Source organism: Zingiber officinale, chromosome 5B (assembly GCF_018446385.1).
Source record: "Zingiber officinale cultivar Zhangliang chromosome 5B, Zo_v1.1, whole genome shotgun sequence".
NCBI lineage: Eukaryota > Viridiplantae > Streptophyta > Magnoliopsida > Zingiberales > Zingiberaceae > Zingiber > Zingiber officinale.
In genome coordinates this window covers 88,861,038-88,887,834 of record NC_055995.1, presented here as the reverse complement: position 1 = coordinate 88,887,834, position 26,797 = coordinate 88,861,038, and the positions used below count along the sequence as shown (strand labels likewise).

Sequence of the window (26,797 nt, the reverse complement as noted above, 5' to 3'; positions counted from 1 at the left end):
TAAAAAGAAACAGAATATCCATCCAAAAATAGTTTAGAAATTGAAATCAAGTTCTTTCTAAAACTTGGTACATAAAGACAATTACTGAAAATCAATGTTTTATTCCTATCAAAAGATAAATAAACATCTCTCATTGCAACGACCGCCACTTTTGTAGCATTACCCATGTAGATGGTGATTTCCCCTTCATATAGTTGTCGGGTTTCCTGGAACCCCTGCAATGAATTGCAGACATGATCAGTGGCTCTCGTATCTACACACCAGGTATCGGTAGATAACACCACTAAACATGTTTCGACAACTAATGAATAAGATTCACCTTCATTGTTCCTGTTTCTGCGAGGACAATCCGTTAAATGAGCCATCATCTTAAGGATATGATCTGTAATACCACAGTTCTGAGATTCTGGTTAAGTATGGCTTAAAATATTAGATGGTACTATCCATATCATCAAGGTGCACCTTCCTTTTCAGAAGCTCAAACTTAAGAACTCCAAAATTAAGCGTGCTTGGCTTGGAGAAATCTAAGGATGGACGACCTCCTGGGAAGTTTTCCAGGGTGCGTGCGAGTGAGGACAAAGCACGCTGAAAGGACCTCTGGTGGTCTGTGGAGCTAGTTGTCAACCTGATGGGCAATTTTGGTGGCGTTCCTGGTTTGGTTCGGGTGGGGCCCACCCGGGGTGGGGCGTTACAGATGGTATCAGAGCAACCTTGCGATCGTGAGTGCGTCTGTGGCAGGAGCACCCAGGGCACCACCTAACGAGGGAGATTTTGGGATTTGTTGATTCGTGGTTACACAACGAGGACGTTGTGTCTTTAAGTGGGGGTGATTGTAATACCCCAGTTCTGAGATTCTGGTTAAGTATGGCTTAAAAGGTTAGATGGTACTATCCATATCACCAAGGTGCACCTTCCTTTTCGGAAGCTCAAACTTAAGAACTTCAAAGTTAAGCGTGCTTGGCTTGGAGAAATTTGAGGATTGATGACCTCCTGGGAAGTTTTCTAGGGTACGTGCGAGTGAGGACAAAGCACGCTGAAAGGACCTCCGGTGGTCTGTGGAGCTAGTTGTCAACCCGATGGGCAATTCTGGTGGCGTTCCCGATTCGATTTGGGTGGGGCCCACCTAGGTCGGGGCGTTACATGATCCTTTATGGGTGTCCCCTCTGTCATGGTAGTTGTTATTAAGTTTCGCATGGCCTCCTGCCTGGCAGCCTAATTCTGGTATCCGAAGAGTTCCTTGAGATTGAGCATCATGTCATAAGAAGTGGGTAGGGCCTGATGCTGATGTTGCAGCACATTTGACATAGAAGCCAAAATGTAACACTGCGCCATCTTATCTGCCTTAACATATTTCCTATGCTTGTCAATCTCCTCTTCACTAGAATCGCTATTAGGCGCGCTAGGGCAGACCTCAAGAAGTACGAACTTATAACCTTCAGCAGTTAAGACAATGTCCAAGTTTTGTTTCCAATCAATGTAATTTGGGACCAGTAAGTTTGTTCTCTTTCAATATAACAGAAAGAGAATTGAAAGCCATTTGAAATCCTAAGAATCACAAAATATTTGGTCAAAACTTTAGAATTTAAAATAATATTGATTCCTTAAACAATATCATTTAAATTCACCAACACCTCAAAACACCATGAATTTTGTATGCCATGTTAGTGTGGACGTATACAAATTCAAACATTTGTAAGAGGGGGTTTTATCCATTAATTTTATTATCTTATCAACCTAACTTTATGATAAATAAAATTAATAGTTGGTTTTTCTTTGGTCACACAAATAATAGCAGTGACTCCGATGGGGAGGATACTATTAAATGCACCTAAGTATATACCATTACTTGATACTTAGTCCATTAAATAGGATTGTGCCCCTTTAGTTGGAGAAGATCACACAAACCTAAATAATTTTCTATAATCATCTATAAAGGAAGTTTGATCTAGTCATCCGCAAACAAACTCATCCGATGTGGAGGAAGGCACTCAAAGCCAACGCGCAAGTTTGAATGTATCACTTATAAACCAGTAATGGAGACCGTGGAATTTAAATAATTCCTCTCCCACTTAGTTATTTAAAATGAGAAATTTTAACATGCACACACACACAAAACACATATAAACAGCATAAAAAGGCAATAAATATGAAAAATAATTTTTCAACTATTATGGCTTCATCCATAGCTATCCTCGATGTGTCACCAACCCTAGCCGCCGCCATCGGGTCATGTCGTCGCGTCTATCTTGCTTTCTTTTCCGCTGCGCCTCTGGTCCTCAATATAGCACCACGCATAGTAAGGAGACGAGCCACAACAAAATAAAATTTTACATTTATCGATCCTATATTCTACAAGGGAACGTATATATATCTAGAACGAACAAAATGTAAAATCTTAAAACTAATACATCTCCTGCTGTATTTAATAATTACAATCATGCACACACATAAAATGCCCTCGACATGCCCGAGGGTCCAATCACACAAAAACACAATAGGGCCATAATAGTTGGAACTAGGATGCCTGCAACCACATAGTTAATCTATTTGCACATCCTACTATTATTATCTTGCCTAAATTTATGTATAAACCGTGCATAATTTAACTGAAAACCAAACACACAGAGGCAGAAAACTAGCTCTAATACTAATTGTTGGATGCTATTCGGAATTCCGTTCTGCTTCCCCTGTACAAAAATTTGTACAAGTACAGAACTTTCCTAACAACCTATGTGTTCCTCATAAGTTAAACTTGAATTGGAAACGGAACTTAACATTTTTACTTCAAGTTCAACTCATGTGTTCTTCAGTAGTTAAAACTTGGATTGCAAACGATACTTAACATTATTAATCCAAGTGCATCCTATGTTACAAAAGTTGATTAAATATCTATTTCAAGGATTAGCTTCCAGGTTAAACATGGCGAGGTACTCGACCTTCTTGGGTATGAGATCATCCACCACTTCCTAGACAAAGCCTTTCAAAGAAATTGGATATTTAAACTTCTTACAGTAACCCTAGGTTTAACTACAAAGATCTCAATAGAAGCACAAGATCTAAACACTAAATCGAAACACAAAAAAATGAAAAATGAAATCGCTAGCCTCTTGTGTTGGTATTTCAGGATCCATACAAAGAAAAACTAGTTTCGCTGCGGAATTAAGAACTAGTTATACCTTTCTTTGTAACTTAAAGACCTCTTGATCTTCTGCTATATTCCTCTCTTTCTCTTGGACGTCGTGTGAGCGACGATTTACTAAGATGAAATCCACTCAAACCTTCTTCTTTCTTCCAAGACTTCGGCCACCAAGGGATGCCACAATAGGGAGCCTCCTCCTCCTTCTTCTTCTCCTCCAAGCAAACCAGCCACAAGAAGATGGAGCTTGATATGCTGCTGGCCTCAAGAGAAGAAAACAAAGGGAGAAGAAAGAAAGGAGAAGGGCCGACCACCAAGGAAAAGAGAAGAGGAGACTTAGGTTCTATTCTTAGATGTGTTGTACCATAAGACTTCATCTACCTCTCTTTTATAATCCTTGGTGAATGCAAAAAAGGAAAGATTTTTGACAAAAAATTAAAATCTTTCTTTTAAATTCCTTATGTGGATGGCTATAAAAGAAAAGTTTTAAACATAATTAAAACTTCCTTTTAATCCAATCATGGCCGGCCATAGCATGGGCAACAAAAAAGGAAAAACTTTAAAATTAAAATCTCTCTTTTAAATCCCTTTGTGGATAGCTATAAAAGGAAAGATTTTAAAATTAAAATTTCTCTTTTAAATCCCTTTGTGGATGGCTATTAAAGGAAAGTTTTAAAAATTAAAATCTCTTTTTTAAATCCTTGTGGGATGACTATAAAAGGAAAGATTTTTACAATTAAAATATCTCTTTTAAATCCCTTGGAGGATGGCTATAAAAGGAAAGATTTTAAAATATTAAAACTTCTCTTTTTAATCCTTGTGGTCGGCCCCTTGCTTGGGCACCAAGCAAGGCTTGGCCGGCCACATCTTGGACACCAAGATGGGCTTGGCCGGCCCCTTGCTTGGGCACCAAGAAAGGATGTGGCCGGGCCCTATCTTGGGTAAGAATATGGGCTTTCGGTGGATAAAAAAAACTTTTAATAAGAGGCTACAACAGGGACCGAGAGGAAGAATTGATTTTGACCTCTTGATGAGCTTGAGCTTCCTGTGTTCGTCCCGAACACCCAACTCAAGTTCATCAATAATAACTCATACCACTAAAGAGTTATTATTGAACTACCGCACCAATCCCATATTACATTATGGGCTCCTTCTTATCATGAGTGCATTAGTTTCCCTGTGTTTAAGATATCGAATGTCCATTAATTAAATGAGTTACTGACAACTCATTTAATTAATATCTAGCTCCAAGAGTAGTACCACTCAACTTCATTATCATGTCGGACTAAGTCCACCTGCAGGGTTTACATGATAATCCTTATGAGATCCTTAAGGGGGCATCATCAACCTAGATAACTAGGACACAGTTTCCTTCTATAATCAACAACACACCATATAAATAATATTATTTCCCAACTTATCGGGTCTATTGATTTAACAAATAAATCTCACTCATTAATAAATTAAAGAAATAAATACTAAGTATATGTGCTTGTTATTATATCAGGATTAAGAGTACGCACATCAATAATAACAGAGGTTATGTTCTTTTATGCAGTCAGTATAAAAGGAACAACTTCAAATGGTCCTACTCAATACACACATAGTGTACTAGTGTAATTTTATAGTCAAGATAAACTAATACCAAATTACACTACAACCATTCCAATGGTTTGTCCCAATCCATCTTGATTGTGAGCTACTATTTATAATTTATAAGGAACTGATAACATGATCTTCTGTGTGACATCACACACCATGTTATCTACAATATAAATTAAATGGACAACTACATTTAACATAAATGCAGACATTTGACCAATATGATTCTCATTACAAAATAAATGCTCATTCAATAAATGTTCATACAAAACCTAGACTTTTAGTATGCATCCTAACAGCTGCCCTATTTTTTAACCAAGCACAGTAGTAGTCGAAGCTAGCTGTGGCCTTCGTCGAAGCTTGCCGAGACAACCGGTGAAAAGGAAAAAGGTTTCCTCTCCCCTTAGTATTCGAGCAGCCATCCTCTCTGTCTTCATCCTTCCCCAACTAACATTGTTGCCTTTCTTCTCCTCCAACAACCAAGAGTAGCAACCCTAGTTGCTCTCTCCTTTTTCCCCCACCAACAGCAGCATTTTACTGCCTTTTGTTTCTCTAACAACAACCCTAGCTGCTGTCCTTTTCTTTGCAACACCGTCGGAGTTCGCCAGAGCTAGCTAAGATGACTAGCGACGAAGGGAAAACAACCCTAGTTGCTGTCCTCTTTTTCCAGCAACCATAATAACCTATAGAAGGTATATTTTATGCTTTGTGTTAATTGATGTGTAGTTAGGAGGGCTATCTAGATTAGAACAAAGGTTTCATTTAGGACTGCGAAGTGGTACGAGCTAGAAAGATCAAAATAATTCACCGATTTCGAATCATAGACAATATTTAGATTTTAGGTCATTATTCTTATTAGATAGTGTTTTTGATTATTTGAGTTATGTTTAGTATTATGTTTGTAGACCCAAGCTTGAGTGGAGCATGGTGACCTGCCGACACTCGAAGATTTTGCTGTATATAAAGTGGGTACATCTCTTTTGACTCATATAATTTTCCTTGTGCATGAATAAAGAAATGATGAAATTATATATATTTGTATAATTATTTTCAAAAGGAAATTAAAATGATATTACAAGTAGCGAAATGGGTTAAAATAATAAAATCATGGAGGGTAAATAATTGATATGATTTCTTGTTCACATGTGGGTTCATACTGGGATTAATATAGGAATAGTTGTTTTAAAAATTAAATAAATATTCTGATTTACTCTTCTATTGATACCTGTCTTTTTGGACTTGCTTGACCTTCTATATATACTCCATGCTTCTGATATTCTATCTGTTAATACTTATAGCTTTTTATATGTAAACCCTAGGATGATAAATTAAAAGACTTGATACGAAAATGTTAACTTGATTGACCATTTGATATGAAAAGAGAATAATTATGATAAATGGATAAAATATAATCCTTAAAGTGAAATAAGAAAGATGGTAAATGAAGAATATTAAAAAGTGAAGACCATGAGCCTAGCTTTATACCAGAGCTTTATTTTGAAGTACTGGACCGCCACATGTTATTGTGGTAGCGCGGCGGCCACGGTCCAGAGTACCTGACTGTACACCCGAGGCATGGTGGCATGATGTAGCCCTCGATCAATGTTTATTATGTCTTCCACTGGTGATGACTGATAGCCTATATGTCAGATGACGTATGCAATAGTCTTATACTCTGAGGAGGCTTTTAGCCTATCCATGTGATATTACATTCTGATGATATTGGCTCCATTGATTCACTTTTTAGTTGATTTATCATATTTAGACCATTGATATACATGTTGATGTTACCATGATAACTTGTATACTAATTGATTAAATAATAAGATTGAAGAATTGATTTTAATTGATGATGATAAGATGAAGATCCTAAACTCTAATATAAATAGATAACGATAACCGAACATGATTATACATATATATGTATAAATGGAGAACTTTAAGAATAACCTAAAGTTGTAACGAAAGATTGTGATTTACTCTACTTTTTTGACTTCTTAAATAATATTAAATTCATGCACATTTTTCTTGAGTATCCACTTAGCCATTTGGCTAACTTTCTATATTCCTTGGCCTCCAGTTTTATTTAATTCCTAGTTTGTTTTACTTTTGTTTCGTTGTATTCACATTTTGTAATTTTATTTCAGATGTCGTCTATCTGTATAGTTTTGTGGTTTACGAAAACTATGATATATATATAAATTGATAAATTTCCTGATTATTCTGTTTAGATGGTTCTTAGGGTTTATTATATTATTGTCACCGAGTGGGGTACCGGGAACTGTATCCCCGGGGGCGTGACACAAGATCTTTGCTTGCCAGGTAATTGTAATTTTTTTCTTGTTCTGTAAATACATCCGCTGCCAGTGAGGAGACAACAAGCGCCGACTGCTCAGGCAAGAGGGGTGACCGCTGCCTCACAAGGCAACAAGTGATTACCTTACATGCGGTTAGCTTGCCAGCTGCTGCACGCAAGGCGGACACTGCCTTATCAGTCGATGCTCATTGCCTCATCACCTGGCACTGTAGTTAGTGTCAATCTACCATGTTGTGGTCGAAAGATCTCAAGTACCTCAATTTTAACTCATACAAGCTAATAAATCGATGCTTGCTAAGACGTTTACTCAATTTTCCCAATCTCAAGTACCTCAATTTTATTTCACTCATACAAGCTTTGTTGAGTGAAATAAGTTCATCTTAAAATTCTTATGTGGTAAGGCTATAAACATGAAAGACATGCATTTCATGGCATAAGGGATAAGTAGATGTGCTCTTTAGGGGAAGGGATTTTTCAGAATTAGGGGAAGGGATTTTTTCAGAATTTGGGGAAGGGAAATAGAAAACACCTCGATCGGATTCATTCTCACATACTTGTTACTCTTGACTGTGAATTATTTATTTATCATTTAGTGAACATTTGACCTCATAGTCAATACATATTTTAATCCTTAAGTTTGAGTTATGACATAAATTGTTTAATTGTGTTACGACATAAAAAAATTATTGGGTTGAATGTAATACGTACGAAGGGAAGAATTTCATCTTGTTTTCAGATAAAACAGCACTGCATTCACCACTAATAAAATCACAAGGTAATAAAAAAAGTTAATAATATTTTGTTTTCTCTTCAATTTTCATATTATATTTTTTGAAAAATGAAAAATGGAAATACCAATCCAAACAAGCTTTAACTATTCCAAACAAGGCTTCACAGAAACACACTTGTTTTCGTTCTCTAGCATCAAATTGAATACAAAGAAGCTCTTGCAAGTGGTTCACAATCAAGGCAAGCCTTCTCTCTACAGGATCACACATTTTTCCTTTTTTGATGTTGAATTGAACATGAGGGGGTGCATATATTTTTCTTCTCGATGTCAAATTGAACGTGAGGTGAGCCTCCTATCCGTAAATATTTAGTTTTATCTACTTTTCGTATTGCCTAGCTAAATAATATTGGAGTTTTTAGATTGATTTGTTACATGCCTAATTGCAGGATGACTTGTTGGAAAAGAAGGTCAAAGGAGAGTTCATATCTTTTGGGATGAATGATATATTAACCACTACCTTAGGAAATCAGGAACACTATAGATGGGTTAGAGGTGTTAGACAAATTTTGATTCACATGGAGTATGTTATGTCTTAAATACAATATTTGTTCACATGTTTTGCTTTGTTCACAATATTTGTTCACAATATTTATTCACATGCTTTGCTTTGTTCACAATATTTGTTCACATGCTTTTTGCTTTGGTTTACATAGGGTATATTTAGATTTTGCCATTACCTTGTAATTACCTTGCTACCTTTACAAATACTTAAAGATAGAAAATAGAGATGAGTATGTCTCATTTGTGGATCCTAGTCACATACCTACATACGGTGTGGGCGAAGAAGAAAGTAAATTGTCACAACCTACTACTGCTCAGTTGGGAGCATTGAACAAAAATAGCATCTGCTTCATCCTATACAACACTGGGTAAAATTTTAATTATCTATCAATTCCTACTACATACTAGTCAATGTTATATTTTTATTTGTACAGGTATCATTGAATCCTGACTATAATTAATGAAGATAAGAATATGATATGCTTATTAGATTCTTTGAGTAACAGGAACTGAGACCATGCTTGACAAACTATTATGACTAAGTAGGTAGTAGATTATGCTGATTGTGAATGCATTCAATTCATTAGAGGTTGAAAAAATAACTTTATATTTTTTTACAATGTATTGAGGTCAAGATATACAATGCATCAAGGGATATTTTAAAATGATCAGGTTTTAAACAATTAACAGTATTGTGACTATGTATTTAGACATCAATTAATAATTCTTATTATTTGGATTGTGACTTATTGCATTATATTTTTAATTTCATTAGAGAAATCTAAATAAAATGGTGGTATTGAATATGGATATTGTGTAATGCGGTACATGAAAAAGATAGTCTTGAATGAAGATTCACAATTATAGAGGAAGGTCAATATTTTTTTAAAAATATCTTCTTTATGAAATATTGAGTTATTTTGAATTGACCCTCAAACCTTTGTTAATGATTCAGTTTGTAGCATCAAAAAATAAACAATATTATAATCAATCTTAGTATGATGAAGTTACAAGTGAATGAAGCAAATTCGTCTACTTCTATATGAGTGTTTAAGTGTAGGCTATTATATAAACTTTGAATTGTATTTAGAGATTTATGGATATACTTTGGGTTTGTATTTGATAGATATTTGTGATATATTTATTTAATCTTGGTGATGAAAAATGTTATGTTATAGTAAAATATTATGATTTACACTTTTGTCAATTAAAATTATATTACAGTAAAATATGGTCAATTACTTTGATACTATGAATAAATGATTGAGTAATACAATATAAAAGACTTCGATCTTCAATAAATTTAAATAGTGGCATAGTTAAAGAAACTATTTACTTCGTCACTGATCAAATTTATGAAGTCATTCATATATCTTATTTCACTAAATTGATTTTTTTTAGTAAAACATGCTCTATTATTTCTATACAACTATGAAGTAATACAATAAAAAATTACTTCAACCAAGTCAAATTATGCAGAAGTAAAATTAAACATTTATTGCACTAGACTACAAAAATTGTGAGGTCATATACATATTTTATTTCCTCAATCAATATAACCTATGAAGTAATATACCATTAACCACTTCAACACTTTTACTAATCTCGATGAAGTAATAGAGCCTTTTTACTTCGAAAACGGTCCAATTTTGAATTGGTTTTGGACTTGTGATAGATTCCGGTAATCGTGTGTTGAAGTAATAAATTGACTATTTTACTTCAAGTGCGTCTACTTCGGTAATTATCTATCTATTACTTTAGATAATATCTCACATAGTGTTCTCCTAATCATCGCATCTATTACCTCCATTGATTTACCAGTAAAGGTTCCTATGTTTCATATTCCAAATCTTAGACTATTAGTTGTCCTATAATATGTGGTCTCGGAATTCTTGCCTATTTAACACTACATCCAAGCTCTCATAAAGATGTAGTGGTCCTTGTTGATACATTATAGTCGGACTCTGCAACGCAAACTCTTGCATATTTAGAACTGCACCCGAATTATGAAAATGTAGCAGTTCTTACCGAGACATTACAGTCAAATCTTGCAATGCGTTCCTTTTAGTAAATAACCTAATACTAACACAATAGTTTAATAAATCAATTCATTTGTTATAGTTTAATGTTGACTGACAACCTAATAGAACCTTCCTCATTTATCCAGACTTAGGATTGATTATTTAATCACTAATTAACTATAGACTTAAAAATATAAAATGATAAAAATAATAATAATAAGCTCAAATTAAGAATTCAATCACGTCTAAATTCCAATAACTTAGTTAATTTTAGATGGTTACCTTCTCAAACAATTTTAATATTTTAATGGGCTTTAAAATAAAAACAAATTTTGGTTATTGTTGTGGGGGGAACTACGCTATGTGCAGGACTTGGTCAACGTAAATCCTGGTCAAACTGAGTCATGTGATTCAAGTTGATTTAACTCGGGGCGAACTCAGATTAAGTCATATTGATCCTTCCGGGTCCGTCGCCCAATGAAGTTTATTTCAGTTCTAGAAATAGGCGTCAGTTACCAAAGAAGCATCGATAGAAAACTGAAGCCGCAATCCATAATGACGACAATTAAAGAAAAGGGTACGCCGTTTGCGAAGGCATAATGATGCCAAGTCAAGATGGTGACACACCGATTATGGAGCTATGTTCGTTAGGAACCTTGATCGTGCCCTCTTTGCCTATATAAGATAACGGTATCATTATAGAAAAGGGTACGCCGTTTGCGAAGGCATAATGATGCCAAGTCAAGACGGCGACACACCGATTATGGAGCTGTGTTCATTAGGAACCTTGCTCGTGCCCTCTTTCCCTATATAAGATAACGGTATCATTAAAGAAAAGGTATACGATTCTGCAGATCTCACTATTTTTACTCTTTTACTCGAGTTCGTTTTTCTCCAACTTTAACTTGAACGTTGAAGGAGCCGAGCTACAGTACACCTTATCCTCTCTTCTATATGTAACAATTCAAATTTTCTCATTACGAGTCCTAATAATGTTTATAAATACTAAGAAATGCTTTAGAAATATTTTAGAGATTTTTAAAAAAATTTAAAATATTTTTATGTAATTTTCGAAGTTCGTTTGATATTTTTACCAAAAGAAATAAAGTTGAGGCAAAAAGATATTGGGTCGAGGTTCAAACCGGAGACCTCTAGCTAAGCCAAGCCTTAAGAAGTTTCGAATGACTAAGAACCCAGCAGAGCCGTGCTAATAAAATAGATAGCTAAATAAACTTAAGCGGTAATAGGATAACCAAAAATACCTAAGTATAAAGAGGGATAAGTTAAGAGAGGAAGGGAGTTTTAACCTAAACCCTCTTCTCCTCCACATACGCACGGCGTCGGCTCCTGCTTGGGCGAAGAAAAAAAAAAGGGAAGCTAGGGCTTCGTCTCCGATGACCGGCCGAGGGTGTTTTCCGAGAGCCTTCCACACCATCACGATCACCTCGTCGAGGAGAACGCATAGACGTGAAGAAGTTGCCGGAATTTGCAAGTCTCCGAAAACCCTAGAAGCCTCTTTTCGGGTGTAAGTCCATGAACAAAGGTAAGTACTTCTCACCTGCAGTAGGAGTAGCTCTCGGATTCTTGTTTTCTTCTTGTTTTCCGAAGCATGCTGTAAGGAGCGTTGATTTTGAAGTTTGCTGCCGTGAATCTCAAAGAAAGAAAATAAATTGTATAGATTAGGCATGTGGTTTAGATTTCTTCAGCCCTTATAATTAGCATTTCAGACTTTGATTTAGGTTTCCTTTTGTTACCTTAATGGGCATGATCGGTTCATATAGAGCCTTGCAAATTTCGGATTTTGTTGCTAGGCAATGGACATAGAATGGTTTAGATTAATTTTGAGCATGTAGTTTAGTTTCATTGTTATTACTTGGTTTCGGTTTGTGCTATACAAGGAATATGAACAGCCCTTTCGGGCTCACTGTTTAATTCCCGAGGTATTCTTTTTATTAGAAGTATTAACAAGTATTTTACTCGAAGAGGCTAGTACCCGACTTCTGAGGTTGTCGTTAAACAAATCCAGGTGACCGGTTCCGAGGTCTCGACCCTGGTAAGACTAAGGTCTTCACCCTCGTAGGACTGGCGGTTCGCCACCCCAGTTTTTGTGAGTCGAAGACCGGAGCAATATCCAGCCACTTTGAGTTTTTGTGAGTTATATAGCGCTTACTAAGCATCCGCTTATAGTTGCATTTCCTCTTACTGCAGATAAAGGAAAAGGAAAGCTATAGTGAAGGAAGACGACAAGGAGGTGTGGGATGGATGTGTGATGTCTGGACTATGGAAGCCTTGGGACCTTGCTAAAGAATTTATTAAGATTTTGTATCTAGACTGTTAGTGAAATTAGGTGGATTAAGTCCTTCTTGCATTGTTGGAATTATTCTTTCGGGTTGCTGGCTGGTCCATAGAATGTTTTTATGTTTTTAGAATCCTTTCACTTAAATTGCTATGCACATTAGTCCCATTATTCTTTTTGTATCACCGTTGCATGCATGTGCAGATTGATATAGTTTAGTTGTAAACAAATGCTTGAGTGGAATATTGAGATAAGTCGTTTATATTTTCAGCCGCTACTTAATCACATGTTTCGAGTTTTCTGAGAGGTTTAAGTATTACTATCAATATGTGAGCAATATTAGTTAAGTAGAGTTTATAGTTAAGTAACGTCCCATCCTCACAGACTAGTAGAGAGGAAGGTGAGGTCGTTACACTATCATCTTTCTCATCCTTCCCGCGGTCAATGCTGGAGGTCTTCATGAGCCTAAGACGCTCTGAGAGAGTTCAAATAGCTAGAAGGTTACCCTTTAGAAAACCGACCCGCTAGAAATTGACCTGTCAGAAACCGACCCACTCGAACCCGATTCGCCAGAAGCCACTCAGCAGCAGACCTGGTAGGATACAATCAACTAGTGTTCGACTCAATGAAAGAAAACTTAACCAAGTCAACCCATCCCTAATCTTAAACCTCATAAAACGTAAGCTAGATATAGGAACGAGAATGAATAAGTTTAGATTAAATTTCAAATCCTCATCTTTTGTGATTGTCTGTCTCCGAAATGATGTCCGTGAGAAGAGTAGAAGATTAGATGTACCTAGAATTGGGTTCTCATTAGACGGTCGCTTGGCTCGGCCCACCTGGAACCGATTTTTTCCGGCTTGGATCGTAGACCGGCAGTCGAAGACCGGATAATGTTACGACTCGCTTCATCGTCGGCTTAAGATATTATTCCTCTTCTCAGTTTTCCCTCGTCGCCGGCGTCGCCTCCTACTTCATCCCTTCGCTCGCTCAAATGGCTCTTCTTCTTCCTCCTCCGAGATCTGTATGTCCAGCTAAGCTACTTGGGAACGCCTCTGCTCTCTCGCTAATTCCCATCCCTCTCGTTTCCTTCCCTCGCAGGTTTGCCCCTTGTCGAGTTCTGGTTATCTGTTTGATTTTTTCTCACCTATTCTTCGTGAAGGTATGTTTTGATCACGGTGGAAATGAAGTGATATTTTTATTGTGTTCGTGTTTGAACGAGGATAACTTTAGATATCTTTCGACCTTTGTGTAACATTTATAATAGTGTTCGTTTTATGTGGTTTGTTGGCTTGGGAACAACAACGAGTGGAATAAAATCACGGTTGTTTAGCAGATTCCTTACATTCTATTTGGCGTTAGGTTGTTTGATACCTTTACATTGTTCTTGATAAATGTTAGGATATTTAACTGCTTAAAAGTATCCTTTCAGCTGTAACTACCCTTCTCTTCTTTTTCGTAATCGCAAGATATTTTTCCCCCCTTGTTATGGTGTTTCTTATAACAAATTGTAGAAATCTATGAATTATACTAATGCCTTGGACCTCAAATTCAGGATTCATGGCTAGGTGAGTGCTTGTAGTATTGAGTTTGATCTAGCTCAATTGAAGTTTGTTTTGGTTCACTAAAGGCAGGATATTTCAGTCATGATGGAGTGTTAATCAAGTTCGTCCAAGCTGGACGTAGTTTGCCCGAGCTGAATTGGAGTTGGGTAGGTTTGCTCGAGGTGGATGTGGCTTATTAGCTAAAATTGATGGTTACTTTTTTTTTTTAATTTTAGATATTTAGCTCATGCAAAATGGTCAGTGGTTGTTTGACGTGACACAACTAAGTAACTGAGAGGTGGGCGAAGTGTTTATCTTAGCTTTAGTGCAAATTGAGACCGAGGGTGCGTGGCTCCTTTTTGAATCTTTCTCTGTGGAAGGTACTAAAATTGTAGGGGTTCTGTCAAAAGTCTTAAAGTTTTATGTTAGGCATGAAAAAGATGCCTCTATTGTTGTAGCATTGCCCTTGCATAGGCCATTGAGATGAGCGTTTGAAAATGTTCACATGGCTAATGATGGTTGACACTGCTTTGATCCTTTGGATTAATTCACATTCATACGGTTATTCTCTATAGGATGTACACGTGAAGACTCTCCAATGAGGGCTGACCTGACAGTTAATATTACTCGCATCAGCCCCAAGTGATATGACCCACTGAAATCCTGTAGTGCTACTGCCTCTTTATGACTGTTTGGTATTTCTTTATTTGAATTTGTAGTATACTTTCCTTTTGCAGGTCTAATCAATCCAGCAATGGTAGGAAAATTATTGGTTATATGGCAGTTAACAGTAGATCAACTAGAGTGAGAGAATCTCCTTCAACTGATTCCCATTCATTGATTAAGGAACCTCATAAATATTTTGATCAAGTCATAATTACTGTACGTGCTGGAGATGGAGGGCATGGTGCAGTTCTTGACATGCCGAACCAGAAGGAAAATCCAAAGCCGCAAGGAAAATATAGCCAGGACAAAACAAACAAAAAGAGTTCACGTGCTAGAGATGGAGGGCATGGTGCAGTTCTCAACATGCCGAACCAGAAGGCAAATCCAAAACCGCAAGGAAAATATTGTCAAAACAAAACAAACAAAAAGAGTTCATATAAAAGGGATTCAGATGGCTCACTTATTTTACCAATGGGTGGACATGGTGGTGATGTGGTAATATATGCAGATGAGGGTGAAGAGACCCTCCTGGAGTTTCACCAAAAGAGACGGTATTGCGCAAAGAGAGGGGGAAATGTGGATGCCATGGGCACCTTGACTAAACAACTCCATAATGGATTTGCAGCACCAACTTTAAGAATTCCCGTTCCAATAGGTATGTGCTCATGCACATGCATAAAAAGGCTTCTGTCAATATGTTCATAGTGCATGTTACATAGATATTAATCTTCTTCTTTGGTTAACATTTTCATAGTGCATGGTATTGAGATAGTACTAGGATATATTCTCTCATAAGATGTTCCACTCATTTGGCTTTGGAGTTCCAACCCACATTTCTCCCCTTGAAGAAAGAATGCTAATGCTATTGTACATGCTTGTATGCAATCAGACATGTTTGACATTTGCTCTACAACAAAGACCATGCACTATGAACACCTTGCATATTATTTAAACATCTAACTACACAAAGCTTTAGTTCTTTCTATGCATTCAAAAACAACTATGATAGACTAACATTTATTATTTCACGTTCTCCCAAATCACTGAAAGGTAGTGATGTAAATTCATGGTGGTTTATATACCAAAGAAAATGTAACCACAATTGTACCTAAGCCTCAACTAGCCAAACCTAGTTGAAAAAGAAAATATTCTCTTCTTTTAATTGCACTGATGAATATTAGTTGATAGCTTTCTGTTGGCAGTCTTCTACACTAACTTAAATCCCTTAACTGAAATAAAATTTTGAAAGTTGTATGGAAGCCTTACATCTCAGAAATATGGCAGGAACAGTTGTAAAACATAAAAGAGGAAAGATGCTTGCTGATTTGGCACGGCCAGGTGATGAAATTCTTGTTGCAAGGGGTGGACAAGGAGGAGTGAGTATTGCATTTCCACATTCTTAGAGACAATGTCAAAACTTTACAAGTTTTTTTTTTTCAAAAATGAATTTGACAGCCACTTTAGTCTTGACTTAGCATAATGATCCTATGATAAACAGTTTGGAAAATTTTTGAATTTAGATTTTTTTGATGAATGGTTATAAAATTCTAATTAAATGTGTATTTCATTGTGATTAACAATGAATAATACTACAAAAGAGGCAATGCTTCAAGATATTCATCTTTTCTCTGACAGATTAGCTTGTTAGAGATGCCAGAATACAAAAGGAAAAGGTTGATGGCATTGTCTACTAATGTAATGAGAGATGAAAGTGACAAGGTAAGAACTTAATAATCGGTTAAGCTGCATGAATTTAGCTTAGGGTGATACCACACCGTGTACATTGCATTATTTGCTGGTTTTCTTTAAAAATTTCATTATCCATTTTTTGTTTTTACAGATTTTAGTTCTTGGGCAACCTGGAGAAGAAGTTAGCTTGGAACTGGTTTTAAGGGTGGTCGCTGATGTTGGTCTTGTGGTATTTGCTAGGCTTCTCCAAATATTCATTTTCTATCAGACCACTAGTTAAAGTGTTTAAGACAATGCATGCTAATATTATGGTTGAACTAATTGCACAGTCTAAAAGACCAAACTTGATCCAAACACCACTAGTTTAGCACTTGATTTAAAGACCAAACTTCAGATCATTTCAAGTTGTAGTCAAAGGCATGAAAATAGCTTAAGTTTAGGACTAAGAAATAATAGTTAATGAGTTTTTATGATGTTGCAACACTGAATCAAATATAGATTACCCAGCAGATAACTCTACTAAGAAGGCATCAATTGTGGATGGTTGAGATGCATATAGCATCAAAGTACTGGAGAAGACGTAGTGATCGCTGTCTAATTGTGAGGATAATATGATCAACTCGAAGCCTATTTATCAGTCACAGAAGTTCAAATACATAAAGCAAGTTTTCCAAGTTTTGATCTCATTAAACAGCCGATGTTTCTTAGTGTATATCATAATCTGTAGATATTACAAAAAACAAACTTCACTTTTGGCAAGTGCTTGCAAAATAACTCGGTTGCCATATCAGCTTAGTATTTGTATGAACTAATATAGCCAATCTATGTTGGCCATGTCTTGCTCAAATTTATCTTTCTTCTCAAGGGACTTCCAAATGCTGGTAAATCAACGCTTCTAGCAGCCATCACACTTGCAAAACCTGATATTGCTGACTATCCTTTTACAACATTAATGCCCAATCTTGGTCGTCTTGATGGGGATCCCATGTTAGGAGCACTGAAATATTCCTCTGAAGCAACACTAGCAGATCTTCCAGGTCTTATCGAAGGTGCTCACTTGGGAAAGGTATTTGTTTCATGCATGTTGAAGCATTTGCAAAAACAACTACTTTAGCAAGGGACTTACTTTTTTGCAGGGCCTTGGGAGAAATTTCTTGAGACACTTAAGGAGAACACAAATGCTGCTTCATGTGGTTGATGCTGCCACTGAGAATCCTGTGAAAGATTATATGACTGTTAAGGAGGTGAAATTATGTTTATTCCTATACTTTTGCCTTCATTCACCTAAACAATTGTTTGAGATATTTGCTTCAACTGGATTAGAAGCCATAGGAAAAACAATAGAGACCTTAGGGCTCAACGTGGTTGAAAGGACCCAATCTTAACACTAATGTGTAGTAGACATCTGTTGTGTTTAAACAATTCATTTGATCCACCACATTGATAAATTGGTTGATTTTAGCCATTCAAGGATGGGTCGAAATTCTTGTCACTTCGTGTAAATCATGTCATAAACAAGTCATATCACTTCGTGTAAATAAAAAACTATATAACATAAAAATAATAACTATATATATTTCTAAAATAATTTTATATGGTGTAAGATTAGTTGAATTTCTAAAAAAATAAATTATATGATGTAAAAATTATTAATATTTTAGAAATAAATTATTTGTGTAAATGTGTTGATTAGTGTCAACTCATTTATATATTTGGATTGTTTCAAGTCACTTTCACTTTTATCTCCGGCCGATTAAGCTTGTGTCTAATATTGCTTGCTTTATTCAAGGACTTATCCTTTTCGAGACATTTCAGATCAGTATAATATTGTCATATACAGTATTTATGGTCATTCTTAGAATTAGATTTATGCTTTTTTTCAATTCTCACAATAAGATTCAACCATTTGCCTAAAATATTTAAGTTAATAGTAATTTACTCATCTAGTTTTAAGCTTTTTTTAGCTCACAACTCCCCATGTTGGACTTTATTGGGGGTGTATTCAGCTCCTTAATAAAGGTTTCTAATGCTAGATTGATTTCTGTAGTATTATGGTTCGTGTTTGAGGTTTTAGCTTAGATTTGTATTAGTGGAAGAAGCAAGATATTGATGAGGAAATCATAAAATGTTGAATTTCACATATTTACAAATTTCAGAACTTTTTTCTTCAAATAATTAATGTTGTTTTCATGAGCTGTAGGATCCACAGCTAATATGCTCTCCTGCAGGAACTTCGAATGTACAACCCAGAGTATCTTCAGCGGCCATATATAGTGCTTTTAAACAAGATTGACCTTCTTGAGGTGCATTTATTATTTTATAAAATAATTATTAATTCTGATTTCTTCAGCTAAAATACACACTTTTAGATCTTTTTTATGGAACTTTCTACATTTCTTCATTTGTCTTACACATTTCATCAGTTTCATATCCTTATAATTTCTTCGCCAGGCACAAGATAGGCTACAACAGTTAGTGCAAGAAATCTCTGCGATTGGCTGCAAGGATGCAACTGACTCAGAAATAAGCAAAACGTTGACTGCAAATACTCCAGATTTGCACTCGCTTTCCTCAGGAGAGAAAAATGAAGAGACGAAAGAAAAGGAGATTGCAGACTATCCACAGCCTCTGGCGGTTGTCGGTGCTAGTGTTCTGTAAGTGCATCTTAAAATATTTTGCCATGTTTCACCTAAAAGCTATAAGTTCTCATTTTTATCAGCATATGCTTCTGTATTAGATGATACAACTGCTATGATCTTGAAAAAGGGATATTTTTCTGAAACATCCTAGTCAATCATTATCTCCTGTTATTCCTGTTACATTTGAGACATACAGAAACGTAATGAGCATTTGAGTATTTCATTCTCTAAATGATCTGGTCAACTCTATACAAAGGCATGCTCTCTTTTTTCTGAGCGCTACCATGATTGTTTCTCATCACATTCTCTTTGTTATCGCTGTTATCTGTCTATTTTAGCTAAAATGTTGGTATTGGTGCCACAACCTATTGTTACAGCAAGCAAATTGGTGTCAACGAGCTACTGAAGGCAATAAGAGCTGGCCTTAGGAAATGCCGAGACCTAGAACAAATTCAAGTATCAGAAGCTGATGAATTCTCAACAATGTGATGGACTTGATGTGAGCAGATCGCCTACTCTAATCATTACATCGAGCACATTGGCGTCGATGAGCTACTAGAGGAGATAAGAGCTGGTCTTATGAAATGCTGAGATCTAGAAGAAACACAGGAATCAGAAATTGCTAAGGTAGCTAGATCTTCATTGAAACAAAAACAACATTAACCTGTAGTAGATGATCCGTGCCTGCAAGTTCATTGCATCCATGAGTATCCAATCCATCAATCAGAGTTATCACTTTCATGTTGAAACGCGGTGGAAAGGCCACAAACTGACATTATCGAATGTCTATGGCTTCAGGGATCCAATGGTGGTGTTTCTTTTGGCATCGGTGCAATGAGCAACACCAGAACTCAATCTTTTTGTTACTACTGCATTTACTAATTAATATCCAACTAGCTGATTTTTATAATGATGTCTATAAGATGTAATAGATATATTGGAATTGATCTGGCATTCATTTAAATATTGTGATTATATTGCATAATTTTCAGGTTTTCTTACCGTACTGAAATATCGGATTGTTTTATAAGCACATTCAAGCATTTATTTGTTGAGAAAATGTAACAAATCGTACTACACTGTCTCAATTCACACTTTTGCCATTTTCTTTGATAGCAATCTCACTCAGCTCTTCAGCTTCCTTCTCCATCTTTTGTTTCTTCAACTCCTCCACGTGGCAGGAATCTTCTTCCAACTTCGACCCTTCACCTTCTTTAAACTTTGCGTAAATGTCTCCTTTGTAAAAGTGCCTGGTTCTCCACACCAACACCAGCATCGCCAGAGTTCCGGCCGCCGTCACCGCCGTGATGATGAGGAACGACAGCCGGAAACACGTCACCCCCATGCACGTCAGTGACTGATGCCCTGGCGACGACGAGGCCTCGACGCCGTTCTGCTTCCGCGCCTCCCGGTCGTACAGGTAACCCACCAACTTCACGTTGAGCACGTAGGACGCCACCGGGCTCGCGAGCCCGCCGACGTTGTACAGCGTCGCGAAGTACTTGAGCCCGAAGACCTCCGAGATGATGGCGAAGAGCAGCGGCATCTGCGCCCCGAAGCAGAAGCCGATCAACACGGAGGCGAAGTAGAGCGACCTGGGCACGCCGAATGCGATCAGCAGGTGACCGGCGCAGGAGACGGCCATGACCACCGCGAAGAGGAGCGGGCGGGGCAACTTGTACCGATCGAGGAAGATCTCCGACAAGAATCCGGCGGCGACGCGGCCGGCATAGTTCCAGATGCTGATGAGCGACACGAAGGTTCTGGTGCTGTGGAGAGGGTAGCCGAGCGACTCGCCGATCTGGCCCATGTTGTCGACGGCCGTAAGGGTACCTCCGACGCCGCAGATCGTGGCGAAGAAGATGATGAGCATGTCGAGGCTGAGGAGCGCTTGGAGGATCGAGTAGTCTTCCCCTCTTTTGGGCGGCTTCACGGCGGCCACGATCCTTCCCGCCAGGGTTTTCGGTGGGCTGGGGAGCTCGTTCGGCACGGAAGCTGCTCGATCGATGGCCACAGAGAGGGGTCGATCCGAATCTGGTTTGGGATTAGGAATCTGGAGAGTTGAGGCTTGTTTGATTTGGTTGTAGATTTTGATCTCCTCCTTAACGGCGACGAAGAGCGGGAGGGCGAGGAGGAGGAGGACGACGGCGGCGCTGACCCCGTAGCCAGCGTGGGAGAAGGCGAACTGCTTCTGTATGATGATGATGACCATGAGGTAGCTGGCGAGGAGGAGTGAGACGTAGAGGATGGAGCAGAAAACCCTAAATTCGTTGGGCTGGCGGACGACCTTCATGATCCGTATGGTGCGGACGAAAAGGAAGGAGATGGCTGCAGGGAGCCATGCGATGAGCAGCACCAGCGACTTGGAATCGCCGGCGCCGTAGAAGGCAAGGTAGAGCTGGGTGAAGATTGCGCCGCTGAGGCCGACGAAGCCCTTGAGGAGTCCAAGCACGATGCCACGGCTCTCCGGGAAGTTCTTGACGCAGGTGACGAGGGCGCCGGTGTTGGCGAAGGTGCCGGAGTTGGCGCCGACGCAGATGTAGAGGCACATCTGCCAGACAGCGGGGCGGGCGGTGCGGCCGGTGATGGCGAGGTAGACCATCAGGTAGCCAAAGAAGTTCATGGCGGCGCCCATGGCGAGGATGGCCCACGGCGGCGCGACCTCGGCGAGGAGGCCGGAGATGATGCCGACGTTGGCGCCGAGGTCCTTGAAGAAGGAGATGGTGTTGAGCGTCTGCTGGTCGTAGCCCAGGGACGTCTTGATGTCCTTGGAGTAGACGGCAAAGATGTAGGTGGCGCCGGCGGCTGACATTATCAGGAGCGAAGCGAAGGCCATGAACCACCGCCCGCCCACGATGTGGGCGGCGACAGCGAGCACTTCCCGGCCAGCCATCTCTGAACCCAAAGCTCTAAGACGGCGACTTTGCAGCAAACCTTTGCAACTATTGTGTGATTTATAGAGACTGGAAGAATTAGATGAGGTCCTCCATTGCCGACTATGGTGGTGGAGTCGCTTTCTTGCAGTGCGAGGAAGGAGAACCGAGAGCAAGAGCAGTCAACGGAGAAGTGTGCAGGGCGTGGCTTTGTGCCCGCGAAGGATAATGATAAGGTAGTTTTGTCTCCTTGTGATTATTTTTGCAGTTAGAGCAATTTAGTTCTAAGAAATTTCAGTTTACTCCTCAAGCTTTACGTGTTTTATGAAAATGACGCCTTGTTTTAAGATGCCAAAATGCCCATCAGCCCACACAATATGCTCATTTTTCACTTCCAACCATTAACGCTTGATTGGTAAATGATAAAATGATTTCCATTTGCCGATGGAGATGAAACAACATGGTGATTATTTATTACTAAAAAATATGGATGGTGATTATTTATTCCTAAAAAACAGAGGAAAAATAATAACCTTATATATATATTATCATTTTTTTAGATGCACATAAGTTTTGCTTAATTTGTAAATTTCCAATCAAAGATTTGTTTTTTTTGACACATTTAAAAGATTCTTGTTTTGTGAAATTAACTTTTGTTGAAATTTTATCATTTCAATTACTGATAGAGAGGTTTCAGACGTTTTGTCAAAACTAATTTATTATTAGTTCTTTATCTTGACTAAATTAGTTATTTTAGGTTTCGAAGGAGTCTTTTCAAGTTAATATGACTCTTAAACATCTTTTCACGATAATACATTTTGAATTTAAAATTACTATGAAGGAGTTTTGATAAAAAAATTTAATTATCTAGGAAATATATATTAGATAAAAAAGATTATATTAGTGGTTTTCAGACAAAATAATTATATAAGAAAGAACAAGATTTTGGATTTTCTTTATAATTTCGATCTCTCTTCAATTAAGTATGACTTTCTTAGTCTCTTCATTTCTAATTATGAATTCATCCCTAAATATAGTAATTTTAAAATTTCCTTTAAACATTTTAAAAGTATCCTTTAATAATTTGTAATGTTAAAATTGAAAATTACCTCTGGATTTATCCATCCAAAAAATAAATAAATAGGTCCCTATTCTCTATTAATGGAGGAGAATGCGTGAGAGATACTTGCCCTTTCTCTTAATGAGAGCGACGATGGAATAATTCATTACCAATTTTAATGGACACCTGTATCAGGGCATCCATACAGTGTGTTATCATTATAACACCCATAAAAAGTATAGGGTCAGCCCACGTTGCAATTGAACGCGTTCAATTGTCTGAACGCATGTAAAATGGGGGTGTTATAACACCCTTTTACAATGGAGGTTACACCTGTATCACAAATTTTAGTATAGGGCCAGCCCATGTTGCAATTGAATACGTTCAAATCGTTCAATTGTCTGAACGCATGTAAAGTGGGGGTGTTATAACACTCTTTTACAATGGATGTTACACCTGTATCACATATTTTAGTATAGGGCCAGCCCATGTTGCAATTGGATAAGTTCAATTGTGAACGCGTTCAAAATAGAAGTGTTATAATACCTTTTTACAATGGATGTTTAATACCAAGGGATGTATTACACCCTCTATTAAGAGCATGGCAAAGGCTCTCATTTCGTGGGACCGGAAATTGCGCATGCGAATTTGTTTTTTATTTATTTTAAAAATTATATGCATTCATTTTGATCTCGTTAAGAAATAAGTACTGCTTTTAAAAATCAAAATGTGAATTTGTAACTGATAATAATATTATTTATCTAAAATCCTTTTCTATATTTTCATTCCGTGTGTTCTGTAAAAGGAATTGAATCGTTCTTTGAATTTCAGAATTTTGTTCTCCAGAGTGTCAATCGAGGATTGGCACCATTTCTTCCTCCAAGTCGACTCCTTTCTTCGCCTCTCCGCCTCCTCTGTGCCTTGCATGGATCTCCTTCGTGTAGAATTCCCATGTCCTCCAGACGAGCACCAGCACCGCCGCGCCGCCCACCACCGTCACCGCCGTGATGATCAGGAACGCGAGCTTGAAGCACTCCGCGCCGGCGCACGTGGGCGAGCCAGAAGAGCTCGGCGTGCTCTGCCGCGCTGCCTCTCTGTCGTAGAGTTGCCCCGCCACCTTGATGTTGAGGATGTAGGAGCCCACGGGGCTGGCGGCGCCGCCGAAGTTGTGCAGCGTGGAGTAATGCTTCAGCCCGAACAGCTCCGAAATGATGGCGAAGTAGAGCGGCACCTGTGCGCCGAAGCAGAAGCCCGTGATCACCGACGCGAGGTGGAGCGCGCGGCCATAGGCGATGAGGAGGTGCCCGGCGCAGGAGAGGAGGAAGACGAGGGCGAGCAGCAGGGGGCGCGGCAGCCGGCGGTTGACGAGCAGGATCTCGGAGGCGAACCCGGCGGCAACGCGGCCAGCGTAGTTCCAGATGCTGATGAGGGATACGAGCGTGGCAACGCTCTGCGCGTCGTAGCCGAGGGACTTCCCGATCTGGCCCATGTTGTCGATGGCGGTCAGGGTGCCGCCGACGCCGCAGATGGTGGTGAAGATGATCAGAATCATGTCGACGCTCGTCACCGCTTCGAGTATGGAGAAGTCCTCACCTCTCTTCGGCGGCCGGGATGAAGAAAGCGGAGAAGAAAGGTGCGAGCTTTTTGCATTAGGCGTCGGTTTGGAAGATGGAGAAGAAAGGTACGAGACTTTTGGATTTGGGATCGATTTGGGCGATTCCAAATTAGGGTTTTCGATGGATGGCTTGAGGCGCCGTAGATCTGAGGCTTCTTCTCTGAATACAACGGCGAGAGGGAGTACGACAGTGAGGAAGAGGAGGACGGCCGAGCTAGCTTCGTAGGCTCGTTGGGAGAACTCCGCCCGGCTTTGGAGGACGATGACGAACATAAGATAGCCGGCGAGGGCGATTGTGGTGTAGAGGAGGGAGCACAAGACCTTGAAATCGTGAGATTGGGGGTGAGACGGCTCGGATTTAGGGTTCAGGTAGCGAATAGTGCGGAGGAAGAGGAGCGAGACAGCGGAGGGGAGGCAGGCAACGAGGAGGATGAGCGATTTGGAATCCCCGTGCCGGCCGTAGAGAGCGAGGTAAATCTGGGTGAAGAGGGCGCCGCTGAGGCCAACGAAGCCCTTGAGGAGGCCGAGGACGGCACCGCGGCTGTGTGGGAAGTTGCGGACGCAGGCGACGAGGGCGCCGGTGTTGGCGAAAGCCTGCGAGTTGGCGCCGACGCAGATGGAGAGGCACATCTGCCAGACCCGGGGGCGGATCCGGCCGGCGACGGCGAGGTAGATCATGAGATAGCCTGAGAGATTCATGACGGCGCCGGTGGCGAGCACGGCGGAGGGAGGGGCGAACTCGTTGATGAGACCAGGAAGGACGCCGACATTGGCGCCGAGGTCTTTGAAGAAGGAGAGGGTGTTGAGGGTGCGCTGGTCGTAGGCGAGGGCGGACTTGATGGCTTCGGAGTAGGCGGAGAAGATGTAGGTGGCGCCGGAAGATGCCATGATGAGGAAGGAGGCGAAGAGGGTGAACCACCGGCCGCGGGCGACGTGGACTGCAAGGTGGACCGCATCGCCGGCCTCCGGCATCGCGATCGCGATCTGGTAGCGGAGGGAGAAACAGTCGGGCGGAGTTGTGTTTGGTGATTAAACATGGAAAAGTCTACGGAAACAAAGGAGGACGCCCATTGGCTGTTATCGAGAAGCGAAAACGTTGATTATTCAGCAATTCATCGAAGGCGCACTCAATTTTTTATTATTTTTTCTCTACCTCCAATATTTCTTCTTTCTCTCTTCTCTTACCTTACCTACTCTTCTCTACCATCTCTCTTTTACTTTCCTCTCTATAGAATTCCATAGGATTTAATTAAAAGATTTAATTGATTAAAATAAATAATAAAAAAATATCGTTAGACTCTTTATAATTTCAAAATTTTATAAGATCTAAAATAGATCAAATTAAATTTATTTAGATCCATCAATAATTTTAATCAAAATTCACTGATTGACCTATAAAATTAAGATTATAACCATTTTAGATCATGTAGATTTCTTATATTACAAGGAGTCCAACGGTATCGTCCAATGCATATTTTTGACTTCTCCAAAAATGTTAAAATTTTATCAAAAAAAATTAGCTAAAATATAAACTCATTCATATATATATCAGATCCACGTTGGGCTAGATATAGATATAATTCATATCATGCTCATGAGAGTTAGAGTTTAGTTAATTCTTCCGATAATATTTTAACACCTCTAGAGAATATAAAATATGTAATGGATGACATTGTAGGTTCCTTACAAGTTCAGAAATCTATATGGCCTGAAATAAGTTGAATTGGACCTATCTAGGTCCATTAATGGGTTTAATTTGGTCAAAACTTATTAATCGACCTAGAGACCTTAGATTGCAAGTATTTCAAGTCGTGTGGATTTTTGAGACTGCAAGGATTCTAGTGATGTCATCTATTGCATATTTTGGCTTCTTCAGAGGTGTTAAAATTTTATCGAAAAAATCAACTAAAGCATAAACTCATTCATATCAGGCTCACGGGGGTTATAGTTTAGTTGATTCTTTTGATAACATTTTAACACATTTAGAGAAGTCAAAATATACAATAGACGACATTGTTGGACTGCTTGCAGCCTCAAAAATTCATTGG

At 38.9% G+C, this 26,797-nt stretch overlaps 3 protein-coding genes across 3 annotated transcripts; 1 reads left to right on the top strand and 2 right to left on the bottom strand.

Annotated features, from left to right (window-relative positions):
- Positions 1-13,535: 13,535 nt before the first annotated feature.
- Positions 13,536-20,101, top strand: LOC121984890 (probable GTP-binding protein OBGC2). The gene is made up of 10 exons (XM_042538056.1): positions 13,536-13,764; positions 14,945-15,528; positions 16,158-16,249; positions 16,509-16,592; positions 16,714-16,791; positions 17,428-17,628; positions 17,699-17,806; positions 18,791-18,865; positions 19,014-19,216; positions 19,579-20,101. The coding sequence occupies exons 1-10, from the start codon at positions 13,658-13,660 to the stop codon at positions 19,688-19,690; spliced, it is 1,644 nt and encodes a 547-aa protein (XP_042393990.1). The 5' UTR covers positions 13,536-13,657; the 3' UTR covers positions 19,691-20,101.
- Positions 20,102-20,173: 72 nt separating this feature from the next.
- LOC121984889 lies at positions 20,174-22,274 on the bottom strand. Its single transcript, XM_042538055.1, has one exon. The coding sequence runs from the start codon at positions 22,092-22,094 to the stop codon at positions 20,286-20,288; it is 1,809 nt and encodes a 602-aa protein (XP_042393989.1). The 5' UTR covers positions 22,095-22,274; the 3' UTR covers positions 20,174-20,285.
- Positions 22,275-23,820: 1,546 nt separating this feature from the next.
- On the bottom strand, positions 23,821-25,852 carry LOC121984888. The gene has a single exon (XM_042538054.1). It carries the CDS (start codon positions 25,719-25,721, stop codon positions 23,985-23,987), a length of 1,737 nt encoding a protein of 578 aa, XP_042393988.1. The 5' UTR covers positions 25,722-25,852; the 3' UTR covers positions 23,821-23,984.
- Positions 25,853-26,797: the final 945 nt, after the last annotated feature.